We start from the raw sequence: 24,675 nt of genomic DNA, 5'->3' as shown, positions 1-24,675 counted from the left end.
AATTGCTCCTAGAAAAGGGAGAGTACATTTTGTTCTGTGACCATGGTTGCTTCCTTCTTTTTGTGCTCCATCATCCATCTAATGGCGTTTCAGTGTATCATTTCTCTTGCAAATGTAACATTGTTTAGCTTGTCAGCTGGAATGAAGACGTGTAATTTTCCTGGTGCTTGAATATTTCCCATGTGCCTGTGCAAATATTGTGTTATGTAGTCATGCTGGGATGGAGTTGTTCATAGGGATGCGGGATGCAGAGACAAGGCTAAAAAAAATGCTTGCCTCCCCATGACTGGAACAACCAGAATGTCTTTAAGTGACCTGATTCCAACTCTGAGTACAGGACTCAGGGCTTTAGCTGGGAGACAGACACAGATGTGACAGGACCTCAGAGGTCCTCAAGTCCAGAAGCGTCAAATATGCAGCCCACAGGCATGCGGCCCACAATACTCCAGAGCAGGCACCAGCAGGGATCCTTTTGTATGGTTTAGTGGCCTCCCATTTCTATTTGAGTTTGACACCATTGATCATGTCCAAAACATATCTGACCAGTAATCCCTCTCGAGCATCCCTAAATTTCTATCTGAAGATGGATAGCAACAGGGAAATCACAACTTCCTTAGGCCATCCATTCCAGTTTGGGACAACTCTTGCTGGAAGGAAGCTTCTCCTTAAATTGACCTGAAATCAACCTGTCTACAACCTCTGCCCATGCTCCCATCTCAGCCCTCTGGGTCCAAGCAGAACCAGTATAGCCAGCAAGACTGAATATCAAGGATTAGAGGTGGGAGTTTGCTCTCTGTAGAGCACAGGATGGTCCTTCAAATACTTGAAGACAGCTATCACATCTTTGCCCTCCCAAGTCTTCTCTTCTCCAAACTAAATAATCCTCGTTCCTTCAATTGCCTCATAGAAGTATGGTCTTTAAGTGCCTTCGTCCTCCTGATCACACTCTTCTACGAGTGTTCCATCTTGTTTGTGTTCTTCCTAAGATGTTTAACTGCTGAGCACATGTTTAAGCAAATAAGTTGGACCACTCGTTCTAAGTGAATTTCTCCTTCCTTGACTTCACGAGAAATTGCAAAGAGCAAATAAAAGTTAGGAGAAAGGGGAGGACAAATAAAAGCAATCCATAGAAACACCTCCAAATGTCCCTCACCTCAAAGAGAAAGGCTTTTATAAATGCGTTATGAGACGAGAATAATGGCTTAATTTCTACAGTATTTGATGTATATAAAATAATATAAAATATACAGTACATCATGACACTGGATCTTAGAGAAGTTCAAGAATTCTTATCCCCATTAGGAAATTAAGGCCCAGGGCAATGAAACAACCTCACTAATCCCTCCCTACTCTACTCTGGAAACAACTGTTTCCTCCAGACATTCTCATGGCATTTTGTTTGCATCTTTTTTACAATTGATGTCATGGGAAGCTGGTGTCCTAGAGCTGGCAAACTCACACCTGCTACTCTTCTAATCCCTGTGATTTCAACTTGCTGCCCACCGTGGCAAACTCCCTCTCTATGAGTTTACTCAGTGGCACAATAGGTAAATTTCTGGGCATGGATTAAGAAGGACCCCAGTTCAAATCCAACCTCAGACACTTACTAGCTGTGTGATCCTGGGTGAGTCTCCTAACCTCTGTCTGCCTCAGTTTCCTCAGCTGTAATTTGGGAATGATAATTATAGCACTCCCCTAGAAGAGTTGTTGTGACAGGAGCAGCTAGGTGGCACAGTGGATAGAGCTCTGGCCTTGGAGAAGACCTGAGTTCAAATCCAGCCTCAGACACTTGACACTTACTAGTTGTGTGACCCTGGGCAAGTCACTTAATCCCAATTGCCTCACCAAAAAAAAAAAAAAAGAGTTGTTGTGAGGATCTGATGAGATGATATTTTTAAAAGTACTTAGAACAGTGCCCCATATGTAATAAGTGCTCATTCCCTTCCCTTATACTTCTCTATAATACTGATTCTTCTGTGCCTCACCCCTTTCTGCTGTTCCCTCTGGACCTCCAATTTTATTATTGACAAACTCCCTTTCATTTTCGAGCTCTTCAGGACTCATAGTCAGAAGAAGCCATGAATTCAAATCCAGCTTCAGACACTTACAAGCTGCATGTCCCTGGTCAAATCACTTAATTTCTGGTTGCCTCAGTTTCCTCAGCTATAAAACAGAGATAGTAATAGGACCCCTATTTCAGAGGACTGTTGTGAAAATCAGACGAGCTAATACATGTAAAGCACTTTGCAAACCTTAAAGGGTTATAGAAATACGCTCCATTATCATCTCACCCTCTTTCCATCTTCTTATATTCACAGAAACCTGACTTTCTCCATATGATACCTTATCCCTGGCCACCCCTTTCAATGCTCCAGCCCAAACTGCACCTTCTGCAGAAAGCCTTCCCTGATTTCCCCTTTCATCCTAGTACCATTTCTCTGTTGATTCTCTCCTATTTATACTGTCCATAGCTTGTTGGCACCAAGTTGTTTCCATGTAGTCTTTCCCATTAGACTGGGAGCCCCTTGAGGGCAGGGACTATCTTTTGCCTTTCTTTGTATCCCCAAGCTCTTAGCACAGTGCCTGGCACATAGTAGGCACTTAATAAATGTCCACTGACATTGACTGCCAGAGAAGGAATCTATATGCTTTTTTCTCCTCACTGCCACTTCCAGAGCCCTCCACTCCCTTTGCTAACATCTCTCAGCAGCCTCTCTTTAATGGTCAGCTCCATCTGCTGATATTACTCTGTCCACATCCTTGTGGCTGATATCTACCAACACCCAGGTCACTCTCCTTCCTTTTAGTACCTGCCTCACAGGTACCATCTCTCTACCTTATATAAAACCTTGCTGTCTTACTTGGGAGCTTCAATATTTATGGTGAATATTGCCCTCCCCCATGTCATCAACCTCTTTGAATCCTATGACCTTTATCTCCCATATACCTCAGCTGCCCACAAGGTGGTCTAATTTATACCTCTTTTATATGAAATATAAAAGGGCAAAGGTTAGCCAGAGATAAACAAAAATTTTAATTAGGGCAGAGAATTAAACCTCTCTCTGAGTGTTAGGAATCCTTCTACCTGGGGGTTCCAAGCTGTTGTGATTGTATTTATAACTTTTCATCTGATAGAAATCCCTAAAATAGAAAAAGGGATGATATGGACCTAAAGGCCATTATATTGTCCTTAGGCTAAAAAGAGAGCTAATTGTTCTAACAGGGTATGAGTAATTGATATACTGGACTGGGAAGAAAGAGCAGTGACCAGAGCAAAGAACTTACCCTAATTCACATCCCCAGGGAGAAGATAGGAAAGGCCTGTGAAGGAGTCTGTTTTCCATTCTCCAGGAGGAAAGAGGGATGAGAAAAAATTGTGTGCCAGCCACCCAATTCCACACTTCCAAGAGACACCCAAAGGTGTTACATTCCCTTTCATTTGAACTGTGACCTCCGATCTTTCCATTCTCCGTATTCTGCCAGTTCAAAGCTCTTATTTCACAGTCTTGACCCTACAGTTGTCCAAGTCAATCATGTCCTATCCTCCACCCATGAACTACTTTCTCTATTTCATGCCCTGACACCCCAGCAATGAAATGTATTTGCTAATTTCTGTCTAATAACTACTACAGGCATACCTAGGAGATATTGTGTGTTTGGTTCTAGACTACCCCAATAAAGCAAATATCGCAATAAAGTGAGTCACATGAGTTTTTTGGCTTCATAGTGCATATAAAAATTATGTTTACACTATGCTGTGGCCTATTAAGTGTGCAATAGTATTATGTCTAAGAAAACAATGTACGTACCTTAATGAAAAAAATACCTTGTTGCTAAAAAATGCTAACCATCATCTGAGCCTTCAGTGAGTGGTAATCCTTTTGCTGGTGGAGGGTCTTGCCTCAGTGTTAATGGCTGCTGACTGATCAGGCTGGTGATTGCTGAAAGTTAAGGGGGCTATGGCAATTTCTTAAAATAAGACAACAATGAAGTTTGCCCCATCGATTGACTCTTCTTTTTACTTGGACACTTAGAGGACATTGTAGGGTTATTAATTGGCCTAATTTCAATATTGTTGCATCTAAGACAATAGGGAGGCCAGAGGAGAGGGCGAGAGATGGGAACTGCCCGTTGGTGGAACAGCCAGAATACACACAACTTTTATCGATTAAGTTTCCCGCCTTAAACAGACATGGTTCGTGGTCCCCCAAAACAATTACAATAGTTACATCAAAGATCACTGATCCCAGATCACTATAACAGATAAAATAATAATGGAAAAGTTGGAAATATTGCAAGAATTACCAGAAATGTGCCACAGAGACATGATGCTATTTGAAAAATAGCACTGATAAACTTGCTGGACTAAGGGTTGCCGCAAACCTTCAATTCGTAAAAAACGCAATATCTGTGAAGCACACACACACACAAAAAAAGAGGTATGCCTGTACAGGGGCTATTCTGATATGTGGTAATGAGTGTATGATGAGAAGAAATGGCAACAGAGGCAGTATGTTTGAAACAGATAATTGATAGACATTTGGGGAAGAGCACGAGAAAGAAAATACCCACATGCCTCAGGAAAGAGGGAGGTAGCTTACTTAACACAGCTTAATGACTACCATGTCCTGTGTTCAGATGCTGTGCCAGTCTGTTCCAGTAGTCTGGGGTCTTCCAGGAGGTTTTCAAGAAACAAATAATAATCTGTAATATGTAATGCAATAGGCTTTTATTTTGGCCTGCTTTAACTGACACAGGGTCCATTTTGAGCCAATTAGAGGCGGAAGTAGGAATGATTAAGAATATAACCAGGGACATAGATGGAACATCGGGATTGATAGTTTTGAGGCCATAGCAAGAGAAAGCAGGTGATAATTAGCAATGATTTTGTGAGAAGCTGCTATTGGACTTGGTTTACCCAAGTTCCACCAAGCTCATGTTACTTCTACTAGGTAAGACATGATATGTCTGGGTCTTTCAGCTCCTCTACACCAGAGATCAAACATGTAGGCCGAGGGCTACATGAAGCCCACAACACACCTGAGTGCTGCTCAAATCAGATTAAAATTGAATTGAGAAATATAGTATTTAACAAAATAAATAAAAACACAATAAAACATAGATAATGTTAAAATGTGGTTTTCTAAGTTAGTATGCGCCTGCAAGGATCCTTGTGTATAATTCAGTGGCTTTCATTTCTATTTGATTTTGACACCACTGCTCTACACCAAGGCAGGTAAGGGCCATGTGTTTGGGGGTGGGCACAGTTCTTGCTCAGATATATTTAATTGGTTTCTTGTCTCTAATATCACAGGCAGAAAGACACTGAAGGTTGGCCAGCAAACAAAATAAGAAAGCAAAAGGAATAGAAGTTCAAAAAAAAAAAGGCAGGAGAAAGGGGTGGATCCAAAGCAGAGGGAGACTGCAGCTAATGAGCTCTGAGAGGCCTCCAAAAAAAGGCTTTGTTGAGGACTTATCAAAGCCCCGAAGTTGGAATGAGGATGCACTAGCCAGCAATGAGAGCTGGTCCTACTTGCTGGAACTAAGTAGTCAATAGATATATAACCATAGTCAGTATTTCATTACTTTATGTCTCTGGTTTAATACAGGAGGGGTGTGTGTGTGTGTGTGTGTGTGTGTGTGTGTGTGTGTGAGAAGAGAGAGAGAGAGAAGAGAGAGAGAGAGAGAGAGAGAGAGAGAGAGAGAGAGAGAGAGAGAGAGAGAGAGAAGGCACAGTAGGAAAAGGGTTCCAGAGCGGACAAAGGTTAATATCTCTTCCTACTTGTGCCTTTGATCCCATCCCCTACCTATCTTTTCTGAAAACTTGTACTTTTGATCATTCCTTCCCTCTCATCTTAAATCTCTCCCTATCTGCTAACTGCAGACATGCTCAGGTATTTCTGGCTTGTTATGCCCTCAAAGTCCTGGAAAAAGCTATCTATTCTCCCTCCACTTCTGTCTATTTCCACTTCCTCACTACTCCATTTCTTAACTCTTTGCAATTTGGCTACCAGACTGCAACTGTTCTCTCCAAGGTTACCCATGACATCATAGCTGCTCAATCCAATGGCCTTTTCTCCATTCTCATCTTCCTCCATGTCTCTGCAGCTTTTGGCTCTAAGTGACTGGCCCTTCCTTGTGGAATTCTTGCCCCTTGGCTGTCGTGATGCTGTTCTTTTCTCCTGTTCCTGCCTGCCTGGCTGCTTTCTCTCCATCTACTTGGATGGATCAGCAGGCTTCTTCTCTGCCACTGAAGTGTAAGTGGAACTCAGGGCTCTTCTGGGTCCTCTTTGTTTTCTACTCTCTCTCCCTTCCTGATTTCATCTGCTTCCTGAGAGCCAGCTATCATGTATATCCTGATGATTGCCAGAGGAAGGAGAAGAAGGAAAGACAGAAGGAAGGAAAGAAGAGAAGGGAGGAAGGAAGAAAGGAAGGAAAGACCTACCTAGCTTTGAGCATTTTTAAGCAACTAGACTAGAGACACTGCTGAAGGAAGAAAGACATTCCTGGATCTCCAGTGAATTTTGCTTTTGATAGGCATTGAAATTATGGGACTAAATGGATGGCAATATAATAAAATGTATAATATTTAATATATAATAAAATATATAATAATTAACTTGTCTTATATTTCCAATTGCCTGCTGTATAGATACTTGGCTATCCCATAGATTTTTCAAGATATCCAAAATGGAACTGATCATCCTCCTTCCTACTGTCCCTACTCCACATTTGCCTATTAAAGGGACCACTGTTATCCCAATCATCCAGGCCCCAAACCTTGAAGTTAATCTTGACTTTCCCTTTTCCTCTCAGCATCCCTCCCTGTAGCCAATCATTTCCTAAGTCTCATTAGTTGATTCGACCTTTACACCATTTGTCTGTTTCTCCCCTTCACATGGTCACTACCCCAATCTAGACCTTCATAACCTTTCTCCTTCCTTCTAGCTTCTTCTGTCTCCAATCTCCCCTCCACGCTGACAAAATAACCTTTCTAAGCCATGGACTTATGATGACCATGTTACTTCTTTGCCCTAAAACCATCCCTGGGGGCAGCTAAGTGGTGCAGTGGATAGAGCCCTAGCCTTGGATTCAGGAGGACCTGAGTTCAAATCCGGCCTCAGACACATAATACTTCCTAGCTGTGTGACTCTGGGCAAGTCACTTAACCCCAATTGCCTCACTAAAAAAAAAAAAAAATCTGGACTCAGACACTTGACATTTACCAGCTGTGTGACCCTGGGCAAGTCACTTAACCCTTATTGCCTCACACACACACACAAAAAACACCCAAAAAGCAAACCCATCACTGGCTTCCTATTACCTGTATGATAAAATTCAGATTCCTCATGCTGGCACTGAAGGCCTCCTAGAATCTGGTTCTAACTTGCAGTACTTTTCCAGCCTTCTCTTACATGACTGCCTTTTACTCCTCTATGTTCCAGTCAAACTGTTCTCTGCACTCACCATTCCCTCACCAATTCAGACGTGGTAGATTTACACAGGCTGTCCTCATAACTGAAATGCACCTGACCTTTCCTTCTCTAACTCACCATGATTCACATCTTCCTTCAGGTTTACCTCAGTTGCCTTATCTACTTCTTCTAGGAAGCTCTTCTCCATCTCTCCGGGAGTTTATGTTCTCTCTCTCCTTAAATGACCTCATATTTACTTATCAGTGCATGTGTTATACCCTCCTTTCTAGTATAAGCTCCGTGAGACCAGGATTATCTCATTTTGATCTCTGTATCTGTAGTGATGCCTTCATGCCCTACAGACAGGAGCCAAGTAATAAATATTTATTTGATTTAGCCCAAAGTTGCAACAAGAGCAAATAGGAGAACCAATACTTTAAATCCAAGTGCCCTGGGTTCTTTCCGTTATAACGTGTTGCTCCTCCAGACAACAACAGGGCCAAGCATGTATGAGAAGCTACTGGTGATCATCAGCTAGTTCACCATTGTGAGAGTGTGTAGCTTCGAAGGTCTATTTGTCCCTAGATGAGTGCCCCAGCTAAGATGTGCTATCTTTTGCTTAACAATACCAGCTTACAAAAAAAAAAAAAGTAAACTGTACTTTGTACCCAAATAAATATGATTTGGCAGGAACTAGGAGAACACATTCTCTTTTGGGGCAGCTAGGTGGCGTGGTGGATAGAGCACCAGCCTTGAAGTCAGGGGGGACCTGAGTTCAAATCCAGCCTCAGACCAGACACTTGACACTTACTAGCTGTGTGACCCTGGGCAAGTCACTTTACCCCAATTGCCTAAAAAAAAAATGCCAGCTTACTCTAGCTCTTTAAGATTTAGATTTCCTTTTTTTTTTTTTAGGCAATTGGGGTTAAGTGACTTGCCCAGGGTCACACAGCTAGTAAGTGTCAAGTGTCTGGTCTGAGGCCGGATTTGAATGCAGGTCCTCCTGACTCCAGGCCGGTACTCTATCCCCTGAGCCACCTAGCTGCCCCGCTCTTTAAGATTTAAAAAAGTAATAGTCACCAGACTTGAGACAGACTTGTCAGTGAGTCAGTCAACAAGCATTCATTTTTTCACTATTTTTGTTTTCAGTTGCTTGTTGCCTTTCGTTCTGGAAGAGGACCAAAATGATACCATCTGTTGGGGTCAAGGTACAATGTGTCTGACCGTGGCTATGTGTCAGGTGGGGCAGCTAGGTGGCGCTGCAGTGCACAGAGTGCTAGGCCTGGAGTCAGGAAGACTCATCTTTCTGAGTTCAAATTTGGCTATAGACACTGACTAACCGTGTGACCCTAGGCAAGTCACTTCACCCTGTTGGGCCTCAGTTTCCTCATCTGTAAAATCAGCTGGAGAAGGAAATAGCAAACCACTCTAGTATCTCTGCCAAGAAAACCCCAAATGGAGTCACAAAGAGTCAGACACGATTGAAAAATGACCAAAATGTTCTGTGCTAGAGAGCCAGGTACTGTGCTAAGCCCTGGGATACAAAGAAGAGGAAAAGACAGTTCCTGCTTGCAAGGAGTTCGCAGCCAAGGAAGCACCTTAGAAGCCTAGGAAAGTGCCTGGGGCATGGTTATGCAGCCAGGATGTGTCACTGGTGGGCCTTAAACTCAAGGCTTCTTGACTTTACTGGTTGGCTCTGCATCTACTCCCCAGCTGTTATCTCTTGATGAACACTATTTGTTAAGAAAATTAATGAGCAAAAAAGCTCCTCTGAGTTCATTTAAATCTGGGTTCTACTAATCACAACAGCATCAACACATATTTAAAAATAAGAACACATCTATGGGTGATATTATTTCTTCAGTCCACAGAAGGCATGCTTGTTTAGTTATGGCTTTAAGGACTCCTCAAATCATTCTATGGGCAGACCTCCAAGGAGACTGTGGCCCACAGGCTGGGAACCAATGATCTAGACAAAGGGTGGTAAATTCAAATAGCCATGGGGACCACTAAAACATGTACAAGGATCCCTGAGGGCTGCATTTTGACTTAGAAAACTACATACTAACAGTACCTATGTTTTATTGTATTTTTATTTATTTTTGTTAAGTGTTTCCCAGTTTTAATCTGGTTCAGGCCTCACTAGAGAATGCTGTGGACTGTATGCTACCTGTGGGTCATATTTTTTAAGTCTCTAATCTAGTCCAATCACCTCATTTGACAAATGGAAAAATTGAGGCCCAGAGAAGGTTGAGTATGATTTGCCCAAAGTTACGAGGATAGTGGCAGATCTGGGACTTCAGATCTAATATGCTTTTTATTCCAACTCCAAAAAGGTTAGTTCTGACATGTTTCTCTCATCATAATCACCCAGTTAATGTCATTCCTTTTTTAGGGACTGGGAGGCACAGCTGTAGAACTATATAGGCAATCAAATCCAGAACAGGAGACGGGGCTCTTTAATCACAGTCCGATGGGATGATTAATAATGCACAGGTTGAAAGATTAGATCATTAATCATGCATACACTGAAGAAACCCTCATCAATAACAATTTAACCATTAATCAATGAGCTCTGGCATTGTTACAGTTAAGCCCAAACAAAGTTGTCTTCAATTGTCATTTGTTAATTTCACATTTAAAATGAGACAACGGTAGGCATCTGAAAATTGATCTGCTCCTCAAATCCAGTCGATTGATGTTTTTGGTCACTTGAACCCTAATTTAAAGGCACTAAGGGAGTTTGTTATTTAAATAAATCCCCTGAGGAATCCTTTCAAAGAGAGGCAATGTTATAGTGTGATATGAGCCCACATATTGGGTTCGAGCCCTGATCTGGCCAAAAGAGCACACTGGCTTTAGAGTCAGAGGACCTGGATTGCTTGTTGTGTGACTTCAAGCAGCTCTCTTCCCCTCTCTGGGCCTCAGTTTTCCCATCTATAAAAGGGGTATAATATCTGTCTTACCTATTCTATTCCACATCCATAGGGTTGTTGTGAAGCAAGGAACTTTCAAAAACCTAAAGAAGGGCTTCTTCTCAACCTCTGAAGACCCTTTTTGCAAAATTAAAAAAACAAACAATCAAATCATGGCTTCCCACATGATAGTAGTTATACTATTGGTATCCATTGATTGACTGAGAAAATATACAGTGACAAAAATAATAATAACTAGCATTTGTAAATTGCCTCAAGGTTTGCAAAGCATTTTATATGCGTGATCTTATTTGAGTCTCATAACATCCCTGGGAAGTACATATGACATCTTTTATTACCTCCATTTTGAGTCAGAAGAAACTGAGGTTCATAGAAGCCTATCACCCCCACAACTAGTAAGGGCTAGAGATGGAATTTGAACCCAGATCTCTCCAAGGTCCAGAGTTTTTGCCATGATTTGATTGCTCTTATGAGTTCAGTAAACTCTGAAATGAATTTCTGTCTTATTGCCACAGTATCTACATATGTTCGAGCATGAGAAATACAAATATGTGTGAGACAATTTTGGGGGGAGGCTACAGACAGTATATATACTTAATTAAGTAGTTGAGGGTCCCTTGCAAAACCTACACAGCTGCATAGGTTGTAAGCCACTGTCAATGCACCATGAAAATGCAGATAATAATTATTTTTCTTTTACAAAGTAACAACCCACCTCATTTGTCTTTTGTGTAAGTGCAAATTTTCATAAATTGGAGGTTACTTACCTCCAAGGTATGCTTAAATATAGTTATATTTCATTCTGAATATGGCTAGTCCTGGATGCTACAAGTCACTCTATTGTGTTCAAAACAGGCGTAAACAGGTATTACACAAATACTACCAAGAATCTACAATCTTAGCGGCATGGAGAATTCTCAGTGTGGGTAATCCCTCCACCAACACAGATCACAAGTCATCTACAATTTAGTAGATGTGTCCTAGGGAGTTGCTTATACATGCAATAAGCTTTAAATAATGTGGTTTGACACCTACAAATACCAGTACTTGCATTAAACACTGTTATTTAGGACATGGTAATAACTAACAATTTAACTATAGCATTTTCTGGACTGGGAATCTTTACTTACTAAAAGCTGGGTTTCTGGTGGGGGTGGGGTGGTGTTCCCCGTCTCATGGCCTGTGGCATCCAGCATTCCAGTTTGCTTGGCTCAGAGTGGTGGTGGTATGCTCAGTGGTGAGCGCTGGACTCAGGAATTAAAAAGGCTCACTTCGGTTCCTGGCTCAACCACTTATTAGCCTGTAACCTTGGGTAGCAAGGTGGTGATGCAGTGGAAAGAGAGCCAGGCCTGGAGGCAGGAAGACTTATCTTCTTCAGTTCAAATCTGGCCTCAGGGCAGCTAGGTGGTACAATGCATAGAGCACTAGCCTTGGACTCAGGAACACCTGAGTTCAAATCCCGCCTCAGACACATAACACTTACTAGCTGTGTGACCCTGGGCAAGTCACTTAATCCCCATTGCCTCACCCAAAGAACAAACAACCAAAAAAAAAAATCTGGCCTCAGATACTTACTAGCTGTGTGACCCTGGGCAAGTCACTTCACCCTGTTTCCCTCAGTTTCTTCATTTGTAAAATGAGCTGGAGAAGGAAATGGCGAACCACTCCAGGATCTTTGCCAAGAAAACCCCAAATGGGTTCACGAATAGTCAGACACAACTGAAAAAACAACTTAACAACAATGAAGCTTGAGTAAGTCACTTTATCTCTCTGTACTTCAGATTTGCTATCTGTAAGTAATAATGTCTACCTCATGCAAGTATAAATGTGTTTTGTGAACCCATGAACCAAACATGTATAGAGGATTGTTATTATCAGCAGGAGCAGGCCCTGTGGGGAGCCAAGAACTTCTCCTCTCTCAGTCCAGTCTCCACTGCCCAGTTCCCACCAGGTGTGGGAGGCCCCCTCCTGGCCATATGCTGATGCCCCAGCCCAACGAAGGGAGCCCAGAGTGCCTGAGTCACTTCAACCTCTGGGCCCACTACTCCACAGTTTTGTAGCGGGGACATGGCCCACAAGGAGACACTGCTTGGATGAGTGCGAAGTCATCATACACAATCTTTCTGGTAAGAGGGTGGCCCACCAGGGCTTATCATCTGCCTTGACGTTACCATCTGTCTGACTTGCCAGAGCACTCTAAGGACTCCTGGGCCTTGTGTCCTCCCTGCCACAAAGCCCTCCTTGAGAGCTGGGACAATCTTGTCTTTCTCTGTTTCCCCAGCACTTAGCACACAGTGTTTAATAAATGCCTTTCCATTCATTCAGTCACAGATGTTCTAAAAGAGTGAGAAATCAATATTCACATCTGTATATTCAAATATCAAAGTCCATTGGGGAAGTCTACACAGAGTAAATCCAATCTATTGTATCTGGCTTGTTGAGGCACTGAGGAAATTGAAGTGAATAATTAGGAAATATGCTTCTCTGGTATAACAAGACAAATCCTGTCAAGTATCTTACGCAAGTGAATGAATCACCATCCACAACCAGCTGGCAGGTCCCACTCACCCATCAATCACTCTCTTTACCTCCTCTTGCCCCTGCCCCACCTCCCCATTTTTAGTGTCAGCATACTTTTATTTGGGGTCCTAATTTTCTTTTTTTTTTCCTTTTTTTTAGGCAATTGGGGTTAAGTGACTTGCCCAGGGTCACACAGCTAGAGCCAACTGTTTGGTCTGAGGCCAGATTTGAACTCAGGTCTTCCTGACTTCAGGGCCGGTGCTCTATCCATGTGCCACCTCGCTGCCCCCACCCTAATTTTCTAAGAGATCATTTTGGCCACTCTGTATGTCATCTTCCATCCTGTGTTGGGCAGCTAAAGAATGAGAGAAATTTCTGATCCTACAGTAGAAGTTGGTAACCTTTCAAGTAGAAGGCCTACTGGACACTTTTGGCTCTAAGGTCCCATGATTCTGTGAGTCCCTGACTCTAAGACATTTGATTTGATCAGGAAAACTGAACTTTCATTGTGTGGACACTTCTTGCTACTATGTACCTTTGGGTAGGGCCAGGTCAAATCTTTTCTCTTAAACCGTAAGAATAGTTCATAATAGGGGCAGCTAGGTGGCGCAGTGAATAGAGCTCTGGCCTTGGAGTCAGGAGGATCCACCTCAGACACTTAACACTTAGTAGCTGTGTGACCCTGGGCAAGTCACTTAACCCCAATTGTCTTACCACAAAAGAAAAAAAAAGAATAGTACATAATATAATCATAATCTCTCATGTTAACATAATATTCTAGAAGGTACTCAGTTTTTTTTTAAAATGATAACCTTATGAAATAGAATACAAGTATGATTTTTGCCATCTTACGTAGCAGGAAAGTGAAGAACAGAGAGGTGAGGTAACAGCCAGCCAGGAAGGTCAATTCCAGCTTCACGGAAGCTCTTTCCACTTCTTCCTGGCCTCAAGTCTAGCCCTCCTGCCACTTTACTATGGGCTTCCGCCACTAGCGCTTCATTTGTTGATATATTGCCTTCTCCCAGTTCCTCTTTCAGAATGCAGACTATCCTCGGGAGAAAGACAAAGTCAGTCCTTGACACGTCAGCATGAATCCATTTAGTCAGTAATTTCTATCCATATGCCTGTATAGGTAGACATGTCATATGGAGGAGTGGAAAAAACCCTGTGGCCTGGGAGTCTACAACTGTATGACCTTGGGCAATTCACTTTCCTCTTCTGGGCCTTGGTTTCCTTGTCTGTAAAATGAACTAGCTGGTCTCTGAGATATCTTCTAGCTCTGACATTCCATGTTTTATTTTCTCAGATCCTTTCCAGTTCTGACAGTCTGTGTTCTCTAACATTCCATGACTGAGTATTCTCCATGTTCCAAAATCCCTTCTAGCCCTGGCTTTCTATGTTCTTCTCTGATACCCCCAGCTGTAAATGTTCTCTTCTTCAAATGACTATATACTTTGTAATCATACTCCTTGATATTCCAGGACTTATTCATTGCTCAGGGCATTGAGAGGTAAAGCGATTTGCCTATAGTCACACAGGTTAAAGGTAGGAACTAACCATGGTTCTTCCCTACTCCAAAGCCCAATGGCATGCATGGCTTTGCCCATGGCCTTCCCTTAATGTTTGTTGAATTGAAATGAATGGAATAGAATGGAATTCTTTCCATAGGGCATTTAAGGGGCAATTGTCATCTAGTAGAAAGAAGAATAGACTTGGAATGAAAAGACCTGGATTCTAATCCCATCTCTGTTACTTAAGACCTCTGTAGTTTCACACAGGTCACTTCATCTCTCTGGGCTTTAATTTCCTCACATGTAAAATGAATGGTTAGACTGAGTCATCTCTAGTGCCCTCCATCTTAAACTCAACATGTCCAAAATTGAACTAATTCTCTTTTCCCCAAAAGCCCCCTCCCTCCTGAACTTTCCTATTACTATTCCTGGAGTGAATTTTTCCCCTTTCAAAGTTTGCTTTGGCATCACATAAGATTTAGTCATAGTTATTTATACAAAGACTCCAATTCATTGCATGGCAAAGTTAGTCATTAAACCTAGGTGATCTGAGTTGGTACCTCTCAGAAATGACATCAGTCCTGTGAAAATATAAAGAGGCCGTATGGAATGCACACTGAACCTGGACTCAGGAGAGACCTGAGTTTGAAAGCTGCCTCTAACATTTCCAAGCTGTGTGACCCTGGCTAAGTCATCTACCCTCTCTTAGGCTCTGTTTCCTCACCTGTAAAGAGGGGATAAGAGGAGCTGTATAGTGCCTACCTCACAGGGTTGTGGTGAAAATCAAATGAGATAATGTGCAGTTTTAACTTTAATTTTTTAAAATTTTTTTTTTTGGTTGATGAGGCAACTGGGGTTAAGTGACTTGCCCAGGGTCACACAGCTAGTAAGTGTCAAGTGTCTGAGGCCAGATTTGAACTCAGGCCTCCTGACTCCAAAGCCAGAGTTTCATCCACTGCACCATCTAGCTGCCCCCATTTTTAAGTTTTAATAGCTTAAAACTGCACAAAAACTTTTGGGACACCCTGTGTTGTTATAGAGAAAAATTTTTATTCCCCTTGGTGCACATGGCTGTGCTAGGAGAATGCTTGGCTTTCCACAGGTCCATCCCTCTTCTCTGGGAGGTAAAGAAAGCAGTCATAGGTAATTTGAAGAACCTCACCCAGTCAGTTTCAGAGGGGTAATAAGGGAATTGAGAGTGTACCTGGCCGCTAGACCTATGGGAAGTGCTAAGGAAGATTCATTGCTCTGGTGCTGGGGGAGAAAAGGCATCTGACTGTGAAGTGCACTTAGACTCAGTTCCGTAGTGGGGATGCAGAATTGCTCGGAAGTTGTCAGGGGTTATGGGTATTCCTGATCCCTAGGAGGGTGTTGGTGGGAGGCAAGAGCTCATGAAAACAATAGTACAGGAGAAGGCCGCCCAGAACACACTGATTTGAGCTCTAATTCTGAGTTCTAATGAAGTCCACCCAACTGACTGAATAAGCATTTGGTAAGCACTGCTGGGAGTACAAAGAGGAAAAATAAGACAATCATTGCTTTCAAAGAACTTTCATTATAATGGGGGGGGGGCGCAACACACAAAAGAGAGTTCAGCTATAGGATGGACAGAAAAGCCTGAAAATGCTAAGGGTGCAACTGTGGATCATATGGCAAAGGCCAGAGGTCCTAAGTAATTATTTCAGTAGGTCAGATGCTTAGAGTCGAAGCAGGGCAGATGGTAAGGCCTGGTTGTCCTCCATCTCACCAGAAGGAAGAGAATTGGTGACTTCCTTCTCATCCACCCATGCGAGAATGGGTTGTGGCATCCCAGGGCAGGGGAGTGGGCAAGGGAGAAGGGCACTCCTAATGTCGGCAGGTCTTCCTCTGGCCCAGTCAGCCTCGATGGTTCTTGGTGACATAGGCCAAAGGAAGAAGGCAAAGGAATGACGGATACCATCTTCTAGGAGCTGAGAATTACAGGCAGATAAGTGACAGATAGATCACCAAAGGAAGCATGGAGTGGAACACCAACTAGTGACCCCCAAAACCTTGATGAGAAAGAATACTGAGCAGTTACTTTAGAGGCAGTAACCCACTAGGAACCTGACCCATGGCAATGCTTGTGAGTGAGGGCCTCTTATGAGCACATCTGGGAAAGAAATGCCCAAAGATAGGCATTACCATTTCCCATGAGACTTTATATGAGTTCTGCTTGTTTTCATTGAGCGGTAATTCAATCTCTTCATTTTCTGAACTTTGTGAACTGTCTGCTTACAAAAGGAGTAACTGAGAGTATCCTGAAAGAAGACAATATAGTAGTGGAAAGCACATAGGATTTAGTCAGAGGACCAGGGTTCGAATCCTGGCTCCTTTGCTCATAACTTAGTTGATTTTGGGTAAGTTATTGACTCTGTCTGGGCTTTTCTCATCATCTCCTAAGATTTGGGGTTTGGAATCTGATGTCCTCTAAGATCTCTGATGGCTTTACATTTCTGATCCTATGATATATAGTGAAACTCTCAATTAAGAAGAGTCTCTGGCCCCTTTTGATCACAGAAGCATCCACAACTCGAGTGAGTATGCAGTAGTAGCTAGAGGGCTGAACTTAGAATCTGGAAAAAGTGGGTTCACATTCATTTCTGACACTTATTAGCTATGTGACCACAGGCAAGTCCCTTAACCATCTGAGAGCCAATGCAGTTTAGATTGAATGTTACAGACAGGTTGTAATATGCACTGGCCTAGGGAATTCTGAATAATGCTGAAATCATAGGTCCTTGAACTATGTAAATGACAGCTGTGAGTAATGTGCACTTTTGGGTCAGAGTCTCTTTAATATTAAACCTGGGAAAGTGAATGCAAGTTGGTGCCATGAAGGGTCCCACATGCTTTGTTGCCCCTTAAGAGAAAACTCCAGTGACCACTCTAATTGCATGTAAATAAATGAGTCCTTTTCTAGAGAGAAAGCATTTCTCACAGTATCTATGCAGTTTTTAAAAACTGGATAGATGAGGACATAGAGCTTCTCCAATAAAAAAAAAAAAGTGGTTTTTTAAAATGTTGTCTGGTTATTCATAAGACTTCCCCAACAGGGAAGAATAAGGAACTACAGAACGTTTCCCCCCAACCCCTCCCTATCCCTCTGTCACTGAAACACCAATAAAACTCCTCCACCTCCCACACTCTTCAGTGCCTGAACGGTGAGCATTAGCCAAGCATGCTGGGAGACACAAAACTGAAAGAAATGAGTTACTGTATTCAGATATCTTGAATTCTCTTTCCATACAGTCTACTAGATCCAGTTCTGTTCCTATAATCCCCTTCTTACTTGATATAGGCATTCGATGTACTGATCAACTCGTATTTGAACTGAGCAGAAGACACATAAAAGACTAAAGCCTCTTTTGGAGGAAATGTCTCAAGGACAGCTCAATTCACCTAACCAGACTTTCCATTTGATCACAAATGATACAGCACCTTCAGCATCTAGTATTTTTAATGATACTACAGATAAGGGAAAGACTGAAGACACATCTCTAGGATCACGAATCCTGTGTACCATTTTTTTGACTTATTCCGTGATCATTTCGGTGGGTCTCCTTGGAAATGCCATTCTCATCAAAGTCTTTTTCAAGATCAAGTCCATGCAAACAGTTCCAAACATTTTTATCACCAGCTTGGCTTTTGGAGATCTTTTGCTTCTAATAACATGTGTGCCAGTGGACGCGACCCGGTATGTTGCGGATACGTGGCTGTTCGGAAGACTCGGTTGCAAGCTTCTCTCCTTCATCCAGCTCACTTCAGTCGGTGTGTCGGTGTTCACACTAACCATTCTCAGTGCTGACAGGTGGGTTTTTCTTTCTCTGTCATGTCTGTCAAGGGAGGAAAGTTGTGGGAAAGAAGGGAAGGTTTTGACCTGGACTTAGCCGGCTGCGGTAGGGCTTCATGTTAGGATAACAAAAGTTTTTAAAAGCTCTAAACTTCAAATTACTGCTCTACAGTCTAGGGAGAGGCTGAAAATTACCTTTTTGGAGATGATTTCTCACAGAATGATAGTATATACAGAGGAAAAAAGACTTTCCCAGAAGGATAATTGTCTGCAGCAATACTGAAAATTATGTCTTTCTGTGGTGCATCAAGGTATCTGGCTTAAGGTGCCCCTGAACAGCCATACCTTATACATTAGTGCAACCTAGTGGCACATAGGAGACAATGCCAGGATATCAGCACAGGTGTGAAATTGACCACTGATAGGAGGCTTTAACATACAGATGTTTGCATCTGATTAGGTTGGAATTAATCAAGCAGCCAAGCTGTCACTTCTGGCAATAAAGCAATGAGGTTTTTGGCTTCCTGGGAGTGCTAGGTAATGTCATGGCTTTTTCTATTTGTTTTCTCTGTAGCTGGTCAATAACATCTTAGATCTTGCAGAAATAAATTCATCCATTTTGACCTTTAGCAACTGATGGAAAGGACATTCTCTCATGGTCAGATTGTGATGTTCAGTATTAGAATGGTCTTAGCCATGTGTATTTATATATTTGTTCTGTAAGAGTCCTACTCTTAGAGCACAGAAAAAAAAATAAGACTTAAATGCTAACTGAAATTTAAAAACCCATGAGAAACTCACAAGCCAGCAATGCCCGATGGTCCCTACAGGGATAGCTCCCTAGGATTACAGTGGGTAAGAATTTGCCCTCCTGAATCATGGAAGGAGGAAAATCTTTCCTTCTTTTATTCTTTCTGCAGTGGGGCTCATATCTAATTTGGAGAACCACTTACTCAAGGGCTTACCTCTTTTACCATCTTGCCAGATGAAAAGGTAATTTTCAAAGGAAGAAAGTAACAAGGGGCATGCCTGCTGCACACCTTGACACAAGGCCCTTCAGCCTCTGCCACCATAACTGTGACACAAATGGGGCGAGGCAGACGAATTTAAACTAATAGGCAAGGTAAAATTTATGCCTGCACTGGTCTGGAATGGGAGGGATGTTTCATGATATCCTACTCACCTCTTGTCCCCAGAGAAAGGACATCCTTTGACCCCACCAAAAGAAAGCCTTTCAGAGAAAGGTTACACACTGAGTTACTATCACACAGGAATCAACACCCTAAGAACCTACTATTGACCTCAAAAAAGGGAAAATATATGTAAGGATCTAAAATCCCAAACCTAGAACACCTCACATAATAGGTAAAGGGGGTGCCACAAGAAAAAAAATTGAGATGTGATCTATTTAGGAACCAGCAATCCAAATCAGATCAGCCAGCTGATAAATGGTGGCAGCTCATTTCTGAGATTGTATTGATCTGAGTGGGAGGTTGCCCTGATGTGGTAGAAAAAAACACTGGGTTTAAAGCCAGCAGATCTTGGTTGTAGTCAGCCTCTAGCTAGTTATGTGACTCTAGCCAAGTCATTCCTCCATGCTAGGCCCCAGTTTGTAAACTTGGATTGAAAGAGAGGTTGACCTAATGATGCTTAAGGTCCCTTGCAGCTCTCAAGCCCTGTGAAAATTCCCTTTGAACCTAGGATCTTAGGACTTCAAGCTCGAGGTGACTAGCCTTAGCCTGGGGTCCATGAATTCTTTTTGAAGAAACAGTTTCAGAACTTGATTTCAATATAATTGGTTTCCTTTACAATCCCATGCATTTTAGTGTATACATTTAAAAGTATTTTTCTGAGAAGAGGTCCATAGGCTCCAGATTGCCAAAGGGGGCCAACACCCACAGAAAGGTTAAGAGCCCCTGCTCTAGTCCAATATTCTCAATTTCATAGATTCAGAAAATGTGGCCTAGACAGCGGAAGTGGCTTGCCAATGACTGCTAGCTAGTGTTAGGGCTGGTACTAAAACTCAAGGCCCCTGGCTTCAAATCCAATGCTCTTAGCAATGCTATAGGATATATACATATATTTTGGCAAGGCAATTGGGGTTAAATGACTTGCCCAGGGTCACACAGCTAGTGTCAAGTGTTTGGTTGGAGGCTGGATTTGAACTCAGGTCCTCCTGACTCCAGGGCCGGTGCTCTATCCAATGTGCCACCTAGTTTTTAACATTAATTTTTTCAACTTTTCATGCTGATTTTATTTTATTTTTAATAGCATTTTTTCAAATTACACGTGATGATAATTTTTGACTTTCATTTAAAAAATGTTTGAGTTCCAGACTTTTTCCTTCTCTCCCTCCCTCCCCCTCACTAAAAAGGTAAGAATTTTAAATGGGTTATATATTACGTTCATTTAAAAAAAAATTTTGAGTTCCAAACCCATTGAGAAAGCAAGCAATATGATACATATGATATATTTTAGCAACCTGGGTTGGTGGCCTATCCTTCTGTTAGACTTTGAGTACCTTTAGGACAGGTAATCTGTCATCAAACTTCCTATCCCTTAGTACCTAAGCAAAGTTTGCTGAGTCATTAGTTGCAGGCCAATGCCTCATATTGGCTCATATCATATGGCATGGTATGGCATATAGTATGGTATGACACAGTATGGTATGGTATGGCATGGTATGGTATGGTATGGTATGGTACGGTATGGTATCATACCCTTGCCCACCAGGCCATAGAACCTTTCTGCTCTTGTTTCTGACTCTCTCTGCCTCTGGTTACACTTGCAGATACAAGGCAATAGTGAAGCCCCTGGAACTGCCAGCCTCTGATGCCTTCTTGAAGACGTGTGCAAAAGTTGGCTTTATCTGGATCCTCTCCATGGTTCTTGCTATCCCAGAGGCTGTATTCTCAGATTTATACCCTTTCTATAATCCTGAAAAAAATGAGTCTTTTGAAGCCTGTGCTCCTTATCCTGTTTCTGAAAAGAACAGGCAAGAGGCTCATTCTCTCCTATGCTTCTTGATCTTCTACATTATTCCCCTCTCTGTCATTTCTGTCTACTATGTTCTGATTGCCAAAGCTCTTTACAAAAGCACCATCGAAATACCCGCCGAAGAGCAAGAACATGCCCGCAAGCAGGTATGGATGAATCAGAGCTGACATTACCAGATAGCCCAAAGCTGAGCTAGACAGTGGAATTTCCCATCACTTAGGAGACTGGAAGCAGAGACTAGGGCAGCCACCAAAGTGACAGAGTTCAGAGAGGGGAGCTACTGAATACTAACACACGAATCCCCCATTGCATACAGTACGTAAAGGCTTGCCAAATGCTTTCTTTGCAATGTGCCCGTCTGATAGGAAGTGCCCAGCATAATCTCCATTTTACAGATGAAGTAACTGAGGTGACTGTAGAAATGTGTCATTATTTATTACAGAATGCTAGGCCTAGAAGGATAATGGGTCTTTAGGGCTGAAGGGGACTTTAAAGACCAGGTAGTCCAATTCTTTGTTGTATACCACAATTGAAGCCCCAGGAGGGAAGGTGACTTGCCCAAGGACACATGACCAAAAGTGGCAGAGCAGAGAGTAGAGCTCAGCCCTTCTGATCCCTGGGCCAGTACCCTTCTGACTAGTGAGTATTACCTTCTTTCAAGCAGTACCTCCAGGAGGCTACACATGGATTCCTACCACATTGCCAGGGCAAAGACCATTGGGGGAACTCTTCTTTGAGAGGCATTTACAACCTCAAAGAATAAATCTTGTTACAAATCCCATCTTGTTTTTGACCAAACCTGGCCTTCCCTAGTTTGATTAGCCACCTTATTTGCTAGATTTAGATCCAAATGATTTTAGGTTGTTTTCTGAAATTCAGGCTAGCTTTAAACAATAAAGACCAATCACCATTTACAGGGTTAGATTAGATGATCTCTAAGATCCCTTCCAGCTATAAATCCTGGGATCTCCAACAAGATCCTCTAATCTAACCAATGCATAAGGACTTCCAGTGATGGGGGAACTTGCTACCTTCCAAAAGAGCCCATTCCACTTTTGTGGAGTTCTCATTGTCTGCAAACCTTGGGCAATATTACATGGCTTCCCAGAAATGTAACTGAGCGTTAATAGGACCAGGTATGGCAACCTCTCATAGACAAGAACAGAATGAATAGAAATGTTACCAAGGCCCAGTCTCATTTGATAGGGGAAAAAGAATCTCATATTTCTCTTTAAAAACCAGGAGATCTTTTGATTCCTTCTGTCAACATATGGAGAGAGGTCTATGTACACAGCAGACATCTCAACGCTTTGCTTTTTAATTAATTGGTATGATGGGCTACATTGTGGTATTCCATGTGACCTGGTTAGGTTCTAAGTACCCCAAATGCTCTGTTTGTCTTAACCTGCTAAATAACCTTTCTTCTCCCTTTGCTTCATAGATTGAATCCCGCAAGAGAGTTGCCAAGACAGTGCTGGTGCTGGTGGGGTTTTTTGCTATCTGCTGGCTGCCTAATCATATCCTTTACCTCTATCGGTCCTTCACTTACCATTCTTCCATTGATTCTTCTACCCTTCATCTTCTGGCCACCATTTTCTCTCGGGCACTGGCTTTTAGCAATTCCTGTGTAAACCCCTTTGCTCTTTACTGGCTGAGCAAAACTTTCCGGCAGCATTTTAAAACACAAATCTTTTGCTTCAAGTACAAATGTCCCAGGCGTTCAACTGTCACCAGGAACCTGGCCACAGGCCTTGCTTCGACTACTGGGAGCACCCAGGTCTCTGAGATTAGTGTGACCTTGCTCACTGGGTATGGTGCTAAGAAGGAAGAGGATAGTGCCTCCTCTGTTATCAGTTAAAGAGGGCAGGCATCAAGCTTTTTCCAAGTGTATGGGTAGCTAGGAATTCTGGGGAGGAGTATAACACTTAATTACTCATCTTTGAATTGTATTGGAGATACTTAAGAGAAGGTTCTTGTCCAGTCAAATATTCTTGTGTGTGTGTGTGTGTGTGTGTGTTGTATTCTTGTGAGTAAAAATTTGATGTTCTAAAACTTTCTAAATTTTAGAGAGAAAACATTTAGTAGGCGGAGACACGCATGGTTACAAAGAGAAAGGGAAGGAGTAAGAGAATGAAATCAACATGGCACTAAAAATGTAAAACTCAATATATAGGAAGATGTATTTTCAGGAATATTTCCTTTCAAAAAAGGTCACACATAACTCACATTTCGACAGTGCTTCAAGCATTAGAAAGCATTTTCCTACTAACTGCCCCATGAGATAGGTAGTGTCTGTAACAGAAATGAAGAAATGGTGGTTGAGTGAAAGCACACTATTTGTCTGTAGACACATGGCTAGTACCTGACAGATCTGGAATGCCAAGGCAGATTTCAGATACCCAATGTCTCTATATCACACTAAACACTTCCCCCAGAATCAAAGAATTGTAGATTTAGAGATAGAAGAGCCCTTTGAGGTCATCTACTACTCAGTCAAGAAGCATTTAATAAGCACCTACTATGGGCCAGAGGCTGGGCTAGGCTCTGCAGATTACAAAGTCAGCTACTCCCTGTCCTCAAAGAGCTTATATTCTTCTAGAGGAGACAACATACATATAGACGATTCAATACAAACTATATACAGAATAAATGTGAGGTAATGTTGTCTGGGAGGGCACCTACACCTGGATGAGGAAAAGTCCTACTCAGGAGGTGACAGACATTTGAGCTGAGCCTCAAGTCAAGTTAGATAGTGGTGAGGAAGGAGGGCATCCCAAGAACAGCATGTATACAGAAACATTTCCTTTGTCTATGATACCCACCCTGACAATCACATGTACCCTTAAAATAAGCTATCTTGCTTTTGGGGGAAAAAAAAAGAGAGAGAGAAAAAACCAAACTCTTTAACTTATAGGACCCAAATCCTTCATGGACTATGGATGACATTTCTAACTTTCCTCACTTTGTACTCATGTGATGGACACCAAATTATGCTATTTGCATCTCTGCTCTGCCATACAGATGCAAATTATATTATTCTCTTTGTATAAAAATAAAGTAGCAAAAATAGAGATAATAAAGAATCTTTTATACAATTTCTTTTTAAAAAACCAGTTCTCCTAATAATTGATGGGAAATGTTCCTATTTTCCATTGTTCTCTCTTCTACTATCTCCAAAAGTTTAATGGAAATGAAAATGGGAATGTTTTGAGGTTGGCAAGTATGAATAACATACTAGGGTTTGGTTCATCTGTCTTACTGCTTCTGTAATAAGACACAATGGAGTCTTACTTTTTCCTTCCATTCAGTTAAAAAGTTTCCATGATGGGCTGACTTTATGTGAAAATGCAATAGGTGGTCACCTACATGGTGTCACATGAAGGGCACAGGGAAGGCCAACCTCCCCCAATCCTGCCCTGTCCAAAAATATCATTACCGTGAGACAGCCACAATATCTGAAATCCCACCACAATGGATGTTATTTT

General features: G+C 42.1%; 1 protein-coding gene across 1 annotated transcript; it reads left to right on the top strand.

Moving 5' to 3' along the window:
* The first annotated feature begins 17,582 nt into the window (after positions 1 to 17,582).
* BRS3 (bombesin receptor subtype 3) lies at positions 17,583 to 24,155 on the top strand. The gene is made up of 3 exons (XM_020971778.2): positions 17,583 to 18,211; positions 20,985 to 21,336; positions 22,632 to 24,155. The coding sequence occupies exons 1-3, from the start codon at positions 17,778 to 17,780 to the stop codon at positions 23,046 to 23,048; spliced, it is 1,203 nt and encodes a 400-aa protein (XP_020827437.2). The 5' UTR covers positions 17,583 to 17,777; the 3' UTR covers positions 23,049 to 24,155.
* Positions 24,156 to 24,675: the final 520 nt, after the last annotated feature.

Source organism: Phascolarctos cinereus, unplaced genomic scaffold (genome assembly GCF_003287225.1).
Source record: "Phascolarctos cinereus isolate Bilbo 61053 unplaced genomic scaffold, phaCin_HiC Scaffold_8;HRSCAF=390, whole genome shotgun sequence".
Classification (NCBI taxonomy): domain Eukaryota; kingdom Metazoa; phylum Chordata; class Mammalia; order Diprotodontia; family Phascolarctidae; genus Phascolarctos; species Phascolarctos cinereus.
Note: the sequence above shows the minus strand (reverse complement) of the source record. Positions and strands in the feature narration are given on the sequence as shown.

What these genes read in the sequence shown, in the direction of transcription:
- BRS3 (XM_020971778.2), top strand. Translation starts at nt 17,778, where the DNA reads ATGTCTCAAGGACAGCTCAATTCACCTAACCAGACTTTCCATTTGATC. An exon ending in ACCATTCTCAGTGCTGACAG is followed by an intron (nt 18,212 to 20,984) that starts GTGGGTTTTTCT and finishes TTACACTTGCAG; the next exon opens with ATACAAGGCAATAGTGAAGC. An exon ending in AAGAACATGCCCGCAAGCAG is followed by an intron (nt 21,337 to 22,631) that starts GTATGGATGAAT and finishes TTTGCTTCATAG; the next exon opens with ATTGAATCCCGCAAGAGAGT.